Source organism: Anoplopoma fimbria, chromosome 9, assembly GCF_027596085.1.
Source record: "Anoplopoma fimbria isolate UVic2021 breed Golden Eagle Sablefish chromosome 9, Afim_UVic_2022, whole genome shotgun sequence".
NCBI lineage: Eukaryota > Metazoa > Chordata > Actinopteri > Perciformes > Anoplopomatidae > Anoplopoma > Anoplopoma fimbria.
In genome coordinates, this window is record NC_072457.1 from 10,687,440 (window position 1) to 10,699,091 (window position 11,652).

An 11,652-nucleotide genomic window follows, 5' to 3' on the forward strand; every position below is an offset into this window, starting at 1 on the left:
TTTTTTTGAAATTCCAATACAGAAGATGACAAAGGTAATTTAATCTATAAATTATTTAGAAAAAGCTTCAGATGTGTTTCACTCCATGTAAGAATGTAAAAAAGTAGAAATTAAGTCACTTCAAAACGTAATGTCTCATGATTTCATCACTTTAGGTAGACTTAAATTAATATTTGTTATATGTGATTATACGTGTTCAATATATTATAAAATGATTATATCAAATATATTAAATAACTTACTACACCATTATGAAATAATATGAATGAATACAGACAATGTTATGACTTGTTATGTTATTCTAATTATTTTCACATTTTTTAATTGAAGATAATATTTTCAAAATGTCGCTTTTTCAGTCTTGATTGACATACAAAGAAGACTTAAAAAGTGACACAATGAAATTACGTTGTTAAATAAAATAGTATTGTGAACTAAGAACAGCCTGAATTTACCTACAATAAATTCTGCTATTGTAAAATGATGCAGCTGGCAATTAAGAAATCATACTAATAAGATTACTTTAAAAGTTGTTATCATTATTTCAAGTTTTGTTATATTTGTTGCCCACGTTGGGTCCCCAGAGCTCAATAGGTCTAATAAAGTTACATTTTACAGCCGTAATTTCTATAATGAACCAAATGAATTAGTCCATGGCTGGAAAGATGAATTAATTATTAAACCACAATCTACTAAAGTGATTAATATCATCGCATACTGTATCTCGCAGTCATACAAGGGCAGTAACGCCCTCTTCTGGGGGAAGTCCCGCCTCCTGTGACCACCAAAGGCTCTCATTGGCTCCCACAGACGTCAATCAGAGAACAGCCATGTCTACATTATGGGTCAGATAGGAGACCATCGGCTTTAATCTGGTTGACTTCAGTGGATTTATTGTAGCGTTATACCTCTTCACATCCATATCGGGAATAAAGCGACATCTTTACTGCCGCCGACAGATCGGACGCTGCTCTGCGGCTTCACCTGCGCCTTTTGTCGGCGGAAACATCTACAGGAGGATGTTTATTACCAGACGATAAAAAAAAAACAATTGACGACGCTGGTTTGTCGAGCCTTTAAAAAAAATAAAAAATAAAGGTGTTTCCACAGCCCGGCTGTCAAACATAAGAGGATAGATGTTTTTTCCCACTGTGGGCGGCGTTTTAGACAAAGATCCATCCAAATGATGTCAGGAAAGCATTTCAAGGCTCATGAAGTGAGCTGCTGCATCAAGTATTTCATCTTCGGATTCAACATTATATTCTGGGTAAGTGCTGTGTTTGTTGTGTTCAGGCCCGGTCCGTCCTCGGCTCAATGACACACACTGACTTGACATGTTTTTTGTCCGCAACCAAACCACAGCTTCCGCGTTGCGTTGCGTCTGCCCGCTGTTTCTCACGGGAGGACATGGCTGATATCGTCCCCACTTTGGCCGCACTGGTGTCACCTCTCAGCCTTTGTGTTTGTGCAGACAGCATCAGTGTGAGGGCTCTCCTGACACCATCACTTGCTTTGACTGCATCATCTGAGGATGTGGTGTCAGTGAGGAAAACCTTCATCCCTGATCTGAGGAAACAAACACATTCTCTTACTTTAGAAGGAGAAATGCGTTTATACTTTGATGAGACAATAGTCCACCCATGCAGTTAACCTGCTCTTGTGCTTTTTGAAACCAACCAGTAAACCCAATTAAAGACTTCTGGATGTCCCACTTTGGGCCTCCAGTGTACAGAACCTGGTTGGGTGCATTTTTAGACACAAAAAAAAATGGGTTAAGATATGCTTTCTTGTTATAGGGATAACAAATGACTGTATTATTGTCAGTCATAAGTAATCAAAATCGGATCAGAATACTTTATTGATACCCGGGGGGGATATGTGTTTGTTACAAGTATAAATTAAGGACCTTGTATGATAAACTGTAAACGATGTACACAATGCTACAATATATAACACAAGTATAAATCAAAATATATAAATGCCGTATTAATAGAAGTACTAAGTATGACAGTATGCCTAACCTAAAAGGAGGAGTTATTGATAAGAGGTGTATTTATTTGGTGACTAGTTGTTCCATCGATTGACAGAAAACTACCATGATTCATTGATAAGATGGACAACATCTGATGAGAATCCACTGCTTAAATTATGGTAAATGGAATTATTTGAAGTGTTCTGATGAGCATTTTCACCAGTTCTATAGATCTCAGTACATTTTACAACATAAATATAAATATCTTAAACTGATTAGGTGGCAGCTAAACATTACCTTTGCCATTATTGATGAATCTATAAATAATTTTCCTGATTAATGTCTTAAATGTCAGAAAGTAGTCCAAGCTGAGGTCTTTAAACTCCTTGTCTTGTCTGACCAACCGTGAACAACCCAAAGGTGTTCAATTTACACTGATAGAACCAAAACTAAAGTACCTGACACTTCACATTTTGATGCCAAAGTCATGTGCATCAAAATCTAACATTTTCAAACAGCAGTCCTGCTCAAAAAAAGATTTTCAATGCTGTCAATTCTGTTCTCTATTGCCCCACAATATATATCGTCATATGGCCTCTCCTTCTTTGAAAGTTTGTGCAATAAGTGGCGCCTCCATGGACCTCAGAGTGATGAATAGGAAGGCCGCCTGTCAGGCCCTGCAGAGGGTTTCATCCTGCAGTCGGTGACCTCTGTGATCACTTCATCATTCATAAATCATCAGAGGAAGTTGGCTGCGTCAAAAGTATTGTTCACTCCTTCCTCTGCAACGGTTACTACAGTTCATTTGCAAAGTGATTTCTGTTTTACAGGGAGAAAACCCACCACTGGGATCTAGTCTTTAAGTGGGTGTAATTGTTAAAAAAGTCTAATTATTTGTTAATGTAGCATTAGCAGTTGTTCAGATAGTCTTTCCAATTGGGTTCAGTGGGTTTTTATTTTGTAATGTTCATGACATGTTCAGACTAAATCAAAAAACATTCACATTCTGTTTATAAATACCAGTCTCATAATGAGTCATTTTAGATTTAAAAAGTCCACTTATTTGCAAATTCTAAAGATTTTAACCAGATCTGATGGTTGTCATCAGCAGATAAAGTTTGCTCAGTTGTTATGAACTGTGTAAAGTGACTATATGGTCTGACATCCTATAGTTTTTGATCAATAAAAGCCACCAAGTCAGTGTTGTAATGATACATTTTACAGCTAACCAATGAGATACAAACCTACAATTAAAAAAAATAGGCTCTAACAGCAGATGATTATTTCCGTTACTTCTATTCGACCCCATTCACCAATTTTCTGCAAATGTTATGGTTTTTGTTTTGTCAATTCACATATTATTCAGTATGTAAGATGTAAAAAGTAATAACAAGTGATTATCATAAGGTGACACGGCCCAAAATCTGAATATTCATTAATTGATATGAAACAAGCACTTGTGAAAATGTAACCAGCAAATTAGTGTTTTAATAGATTACCAAAAAGACTACCAGATTAAGTATTTTTCAAATGAATTCAAATTTTTAGTGGCTTTTATAATTACAATTGATTTTAATTGTCGATGCCTTTTATTCCTAACTTTTCAAATCCTGAAATGTGGTTTTGAACTTTTAAACTGTAGCCCGAAACTTAAATCGTGAAGCTCTCAGGCTGTTACAAGATGCTTTCGAATGTGGGAGTCTCCTGATACTGCAGAGCACCAGAAATATTAAGTGAATGGATCACTGCCAGGAAAATCTCTTTTGTTGTTTTCCTTCTTTGTGATGAGTATATGTTGCAGTCACAGCAAAAATAACCCCCCCTCTCTCTCTTGTCTCTTTCTTCCTTGTCTGTCTGTTAGTTCCTCGGGTGGCGTTCCTCGGCATTGGCTTGTGGGCATGGAGCGAAAAGGTAAATTCACTGCTTTTCTTTTTGTGTAGCAATAAACTGAATCAATTTATTATGTGGATTTTTTCAATTATGGACACTTGCACGTAAGCCATAAACAAAGCAGATAATTTACATTAATCTCCTGTCGCCTACGCCCATCTGACTGCACGCTATAAGGGCAGTGGCTTAACTGAGGCAGAAAGGAATGTCATGCTTTCCGGTGGGACGCCCCTCTGAACAATGGACAGAAGAAAATATCTGATGCACTTCACAGATTAATTCACTGTCCTGATCTGGGGTTCTAAAAGGGGGACATACAGTCTAGTGAGTTTTACATCTTGACTTTCACTGAAGAACTTCTTACAGATCAAGATAAATTCTTAGATAATTGCTTCGTACTTCAAGTATGGCCGCAACCAAAGAATATTTGGCATTGAATTACTTCAACGATTTAATTTATAGTTTAACATCATATGAAAAGAGGCTAATTTTCTGTCTTGCAAAGAGTTAGATGAGAAGATTGATTCTCTAATTGATCTCTCATGTCTGTTTGTTAAGTTTTAAGCTGGAACCAGCAGTTGGTTATCTTAGTTTAGCACAAATACTGGAAACAGGCAAACAGCCTGTTGTAGTAGTTTGTCGTCTTTCTCTGTCCAAAGGTAACATAATTCACCTACAGGCACCTACAAAGCTCCCTAATTAACACAATATCCCTTAATTGTTTAATCCGTTCACAAACTGAAGTGTAAAAACAACAATTTGCTGTTTTACGTGTAAGTAAGAAAGTCACTTATCCAGCCAAGAAATAATTTAGCTCATAACGCCCATAAAACCCCAACTTGTAGTTTTTACACTATGTTTTTTTATATGGATCAAACAAACATGATTTGAAATGTTGATCAGTGAGCTTTAGAGGTTCTGGTTGGTGGACAACTGTTTCCCCCTGATTTCAGTCTTTATGCTAAACTAAGCTAACAGGCTGATCCTCCAGCTTCATATATACCATATGAGACTAGTACCAATATTCTCATCTGACTCTAGGTAAGAATGTGAATAAGCGTATTCCCCCAAAATATCAGACTATCCCTTTAAGTGATTATCAAACTGTTTAAGCTCATCACATGATTGACGTTTTGGCTTTGTGGACACTAAAAGCTCATGGAGACAGTGGACTTGATGATACTTCTTATAATGTCTTTAAGCCTCTAACCCCTCTCTCTGTTTTTTCCAGGGTGTTCTCTCCAACATCTCGTCCATCACAGACTTGGGAGGCTTTGACCCGGTCTGGCTCTTCTTGGTGGTGGGTGGCGTGATGTTCATCCTCGGATTCGCTGGCTGCATCGGAGCGCTGCGAGAAAACTCTTTCTTGCTCAAATTTGTACGTTCACTTGTCAAACACCTTGTGAAGAAATGAGAAAACTTCATCTTCTTGGTCTCGTAATGTTATTGGTCAAATGTATTTCAGTTCTCCGTGTTCCTGGGTATCATCTTCTTCCTGGAGCTGACTGCAGGAATCCTGGCCTTTGTCTTCAAAGATTGGATCAAGGACCAGCTAAATTTTTTCATAAACAACAACATTCGGGCCTATAGGGACGACATCGATCTGCAGAACCTGATAGACTTCACCCAGGAATATGTGAGCACCATTTATCCACATTATACTGATTACACTCCTGTGTTGTTTTTACCATTTCCGTGGGACATTGTCAACATATATGTGAGTTTTTTCTTTTTTTCTGTCTATTTAACCTTGCAGTGGGAGTGTTGTGGAGCGTTCGGAGCTGACGACTGGAACTTGAACATCTACTTCAACTGCACTGATTCCAACCCGAGTCGTGAGAAATGCGGCGTTCCCTTTTCCTGCTGCACCAAAGATCCAGCGGTATGTCCCCACATACACTCACCACACTTTAGTCTTGCTCATCCACAGCCAGTTCATTCCCACTTACGGTAAAACACAACAAGCCTTCGGGTGTGGTCTGGAAGTTGGAGTAAAAATTGAGTAGGTCACTTTCTAACATGTTGAATGATTTAGTTTGAGGGAAGATTGTGAAGGTCCTCCCTGTGACTCATGGCTTCATTATCTGCGTCCTCCAGAGGGGTCAACTATCATGGCTTGCTTCCAACAGGGCGTCAAGGCCTCAGTGTTTACTTCTCTCAAACCCTGCCAACACAGTCTGAAAGTGTCTAGGAGGAGTTAGCTTGACCAAGACTTTTTTTTTTGGCAGAAAAATGCTCAAACTGCTGCTCTCTGTGGAGAGCAGTGGCAGTGCTTCACTGTAAATCTTTTTATTTGCTGACCAAAGGACATACTGTTCCACCAAGGTCATCCTCTTTGAGAGCAGCACTTCATATCAACTAGCATTGTTATAAAATGTTTAACACATGATTCAAAATGAAGGCACTCTAGAGAGCTAAGCAGGGGTGTTTTTAAGTCACATTTTTTTAAATAAAAAAAATGCAAGTCAACTACAAGTCTTTAAGATCTCAAATTGCTGACAATTAACATGACACAGCATTTAAAGAATAAGGCTGGCATTTTTCTTATTTTTTCTTACTGTCATCAAAGACTATAAAAAGACTTAAACCAAGAATGTTGTCGCTCTTCTCTCAATATTTACTGAGTTCCTTCAGCCTGAGTTAATTGTTTCCTACTGAAGATAATAAATACTCACCGCACATTGTAATTTCCCCAAACAGCTGGGTTATGTAGTTCTTAGCAAACCCGATCAGGAATGATGAATTGAATGAATGAGCGCATTAGCTCAATGGTGGAAACAACGGAGCTTGGTAGCACAGAATGATAAGATATATCCGGCTTTGGCTACACACACTATACATCCAAGTCTTGCCTGTGGCTGTTTGATTTATGATGTGTCAGGATTTTGCCAGGTCAACTCTCACAGCACTCAAGTGTCTTGAGTGACTTACTTGAGTGACTTGTGACTTAAATCTGACTCAAATCCAAGCCTAGATCTGCACAGGTTTAGTTCACAGAAACTCTCCTCCCCCCGGCTGCGCCTTGAAATGCTGTCCCTGAAAATCACAAACAGGATTGGTGACAATGGGCAGCCCTGGCGGAGGCCACCAAACAGGATTGGTGACATTTGACTTGGGGCAGCCCTGGCGGAGGCCACAGGATTGGTGACATGGGCGCACTGGGAACAAGATAGAACAATATGTTAATATCTGCAGTGACAAATATGAAAATGAAGTCCAGCTTGAAAACCAGCAGCATTTCTTTCCAGTATACGTCTCTTAATGTCTTGACTTTACCTTTTGAAAAATGTTAAAGCATGAACCATCTTCTCTTCACAGGAGGACGTCATCAACACTCAGTGTGGCTACGACATCCGAGCAAAAACGGTGGGTGGCTTTACAGGAACTCACCTTTATAACAGAGATTGAAACGCTCATTTTAGTAATAAGTAAGCCAGTGCTATAAAACAGTCCATGTTTGTTTGGCTGCATGAGGTCATGTATCCGGTACTCCACCCTGGGCACAGTGTTCCTCTTTCAGTATGTTTCCCAACTCCACAGTCTTCAGAATACAGCAGCTGGCTCCCCATCAGCACTTTGGACCGGCTGTTATTACTCATGCTGCAGCAATGCACTGGGAATTGAATCCCCTCCCCCATCATTAGCTTTGGCCTCACTCCACAGTAGCATAATGTAAGAAAAAGGCTGTGTTTGTTTTATTGACTTGAAATGTGAGGAAAAAGGCATACTGGACTAGTTATTTAGTGTTTTTTTAGTGAGTCAGAGTAGAAAAAAAGTCGTGTGTGTGTGTGTGTGAACAACCAGGTAACATTAGTTCAGAGGAAACCTCAAGATGACAAGTAGAATCATGTGATACCATTAAAAATAACTATGTTGTAAAGTGCCACAAAGCAAAGTAAATCCCAACATCATTGCCTACAGCAACTCATCAGATTTTATACTTTTAAAAGGATAAACAAAGTAAAAGCCAAATCCTTCATCTGCACTTGCTTGTTAAGCTTTAAAACTGTTTTATATGTTCTGTCAGGACTCTGAGCAGCGGACCTTCATCTACATCAAAGGATGCGTTCCTCAGTTTGAAAAGTGGCTTCAAGACAACTTAACAGTGGTGGCAGGCATCTTTATTGGGATTGCATTACTACAGGTGAGGAACAATGCGAAAGAATGACTTTGTTATCTCATCTCTGTTGACTTTAAATTTACCTAATGTAAAATCTCTACTTTTTCATTTTAGATTTTTGGCATTTGTTTAGCGCAGAATCTCGTGAGCGACATTGAAGCAGTGAGAGAGAGTTGGTAGGTGGCAGCTTCACTTAGGCTGGGAACAGTGTTGTATTAATAATACATTTTGTGAAATCGATAAAGAATATAATGTGTACATATATTACAGACTCGTAGAGCTGCATTTTGTCGTAAATGTATTACATTTTATCCGTGCTTAAATCTTCCTCTTGTTTTTGCGCAGTTTGTTTACCTAAGACCTCCACAGAATCTCCAAAGGCAAGAAGGATGTACCAGGTAAGCACTATTAGATTCACCATTAATGTTGCAGCATATAAATATTTATATTCATATTGATTGATTCCATTGATTTTTCAATGTCTCTTTGCACTAGAATGTTTTTGTTTTTTTCTACAGGACTCTGCAGTTTGGACGCCAGCAAAGAATGGAAATAAATTAATCAGCTAATGTGTCCAGAGCGAAGAGTCTCATTGACATGTAAATAGTAAATGTAGAGTTATTTTTAGAGTTATTTGTGGCCCTATTCACGACTGAAGCACAACCTCTGAAGTGTATTGTAGCTATCATACAGCACAAATTCAACAAATGATGCTGAAGTGGCTCAAAGGATAAATCCCAGTTCAAATTTATTTAGTTTGTAAGCCTGCAAATGAAACGCGTAGAGGGGTCATAACAAGATGAACTGGTAGATTTGATGTTTTTATCAGAGGTAGTGCTTCATTCAGAGAAGCGGCTTGGTTTTATATGTCTCACAGCTGCAGTTTTTAACACTGCCTGTAAAGGTTGTGTACAAAGATAAAAGTGATTCTGGAAATGCACTGCATGCCTATTGTCTACTGGTAGGACATCGGCTTTCCTAAATGTATTTCATCAATGTTAAGTATTTTAAAAAATAATTGTAAAATAGTCACTATAGGTAAGAGTCAATCGGCTGGTTAGCACTTTGTTGAATGTTTAATGGACTCTTCTCAAAGCAACAGAGAAATAACTTTAGATACATTTTTTTCTCCATCTGTGACATTATGCTCATATTCTACAGATACAGTTTGTAAGCAGAGTTTTGTGGATCAGAGGTGCAGTTTGCTGAAAGTTTTAAGGCAGTGACATTAAACAATGTCTAAATATACTGAAGGAAACCAGAATATGTGACATCCCAGCTAAAACTCAGCCTTAAGCACTTTAATCTTCATACAAGTGATTTCTGTCACAACGGACTGTTATTTTAGCAGCAGCCACTGGAGGGGGCACTTTTCCTTAAACACTTGCAAACTGCATCTGTAACTTCATGGTGCTCCATAATGTCAGACTTTTTTTTTTTAAAAAGCAGTTTGACAGAAAATGTCCTTTTTAAGCACATTATGAGTGTTGTGCCATTCCTTGCACATTACCTTATTGTCAGTGTTCATTCAGTCATTTTCCTCTATTTTTTAATTGTTGTCGATGTGTTTCTTTGATGGAATCTGCCTCAGTGATTAGATACCTTTTGTTTTTAGTATTTAGATTTTTTTGATCTGTAAGTTTTCACTGGAAAATTCGGATTCAAGCTATTTTCAATGCGCATCACGAATGGCATGCTGCTTGGTGGAACTGAACTGAACGTAGTAATGACTTATAGCCTCCATACATACATTACTTGAAAGTAGAGCACACAGGCTCTTTCACCAGCATTATTTTAAATGCAAACTGAGATACGATTGATATGTTTGTCTTTCTAGACATCACTTCATGTCGAACTTTAATATAACTGCACAGCATGAAAAGTCAGAGCAGCCATTTTATATAGAGGCGCTATAAGCCTGCAGTATTACAGAGTTTTTTTTTGCAGTCAAATATTCTGCAGCCTTGATGAACTGAGCTGAACATCCAAACACAAAAGATTTTAAATAAATGCAGTTCTGCATTTTGAAATCTTCTATATGTAATACAGCTGCAATGGGGTTAATTATCCTTTTTTCCACTAAAAGCTTCATATGATTGTTGTTGACTGATCACACTTTTTCTTACCACTCAGTGCCATATTTGAGATTTCTACATACCCCTGATTATAAAATGTTGTTTAATGTGTATTCCTGTTTATTGTAAATAGCTGGTTGTAAATATATATCTAAATAAATGTGGGTCTTTGTAAACTTTTGTCTGTTTATAGCATAAACACTGTATCTTGCATGGGTTGAGGTTTAGTGTGTTTGGCCATAGTTATTTATACCTTTTAAACATACAAAAAATGAAGATGAGTACAGCTTACTCTCAGAGCAAGTGAAATGCATTTATTGGACTTTACAAGAAAATAAATAGATAAAAAATGATATATATGTATATATATATATATATACACAATACAATCTACTACTGTAAAAGTAACTTTTTTAAAGTGAATACTTAGTTTTACTTAATTGCTCATCTTTGGAACCATGACCAGAGGATGAGGTGCAGAAGTTGCTGTTGTGTGTAACTAAACTGTTTTTAAAATGATTTTAGTTGGTACATCAAGGTCGTTACAAAGAAAGCTGTACAACACACACACACACACATTTACACATCATGACATTTTTTTTTTCTTCTCACTTCTATATAACCTTAAGATAGTGACGGAGACCAGCTTTGGTATTACATTGAAGAAAAAAATGTAAGGCACTGCCACCCAGTTATTATTTTATTATTATAATTATCCTATTATGAAAGGAGATGCTCAAACTTGAAGAATACCACTAGACATCAATTCAAGAGTGCTGTCCCTATTAAATCTCGACAGAAAATGTGATTTGAAAAATAAAACTTTCAGTTGCATCAGAGTTTCTGAAAAGTTGTTGAAAAAACATGTAACAGCGATAAGTTTTGAAAGTTAGAGCTTGGCTTTGTCTCTCATGCTATTCATGTGTTGTCCCAGACTGTTTTAAGTTCCTTAATTGTCATCAGTTGATTAGATCAAGGTGGAGTCGTCCAGCCACATTGCTTAAAATAAACCTTTAACACAGAAAGAGCAACAAAGATTACACGCACACACACTTTTCTTTCAACACAACCCTGATCATTTGCAATTTAGATACCCATTTATGATAAGCTTAAGTGCTTTCTGTGTTATCAGGGATTCATTGCAAACCTAGGAGCTGACCTTTGGCCAGATGCCTCAGTGTTTACTTCCGGTGCTTTTCTAGACTCAATGGAAAACAACAGCAGACTTGATGAAATCAACCTTCCTCTCAAACATGTTCTCAACTCAAGTTAAACATAATTAAAGTGAAGTACCCTCCTTCCTTTGAAGGTCTCTTACAAAGAATTGTCAAAATCACATCCCTTTTGTAATTTAAGATGATTTTACTGATTAGCACACAAGCAGGGTCTCTGCTAGAATTGTTGTGTGCCTTGCTTGCAACTTTCACATAGTAGATATCTGTTGAGCCATTCAGGGTCTCTTCCCAGCAGTGTAATTTACTTTGTGGAATTAACTCTTCTGTTTTTTTCACTATAAATTTGGAGACCGCAATAGTGTATTACTTTTTTTTTTTGCATTACATTAAATTTATAGAGCTGACTCTTTAATAAAAAGC

The 11,652-nt window shown here is 37.5% G+C and overlaps 1 protein-coding gene across 1 annotated transcript; it reads left to right on the forward strand.

Moving 5' to 3' along the window:
• The first annotated feature begins 805 nt into the window (after window positions 1–805).
• LOC129095526 (tetraspanin-5) lies at window positions 806–8,162 on the forward strand. Its single transcript, XM_054604004.1, has 8 exons — window positions 806–1,271; window positions 3,834–3,883; window positions 5,094–5,240; window positions 5,328–5,498; window positions 5,619–5,744; window positions 7,181–7,228; window positions 7,890–8,006; window positions 8,097–8,162. Exons 1-8 carry the CDS (start codon window positions 1,184–1,186, stop codon window positions 8,160–8,162), a joined length of 813 nt encoding a protein of 270 aa, XP_054459979.1. The 5' UTR covers window positions 806–1,183.
• Window positions 8,163–11,652: the final 3,490 nt, after the last annotated feature.

Bases quoted from the DNA above. Each gene is read 5' to 3' on its own strand.
- LOC129095526 (XM_054604004.1), top strand. From the start codon at position 1,184: ATGATGTCAGGAAAGCATTTCAAGGCTCATGAAGTGAGCTGCTGCATC. The intron at 5,241-5,327 runs GTACGTTCACTT...AATGTATTTCAG, and splicing joins ACTCTTTCTTGCTCAAATTT to TTCTCCGTGTTCCTGGGTAT. The intron at 5,745-7,180 runs GTATGTCCCCAC...TTCTCTTCACAG, and splicing joins GCTGCACCAAAGATCCAGCG to GAGGACGTCATCAACACTCA.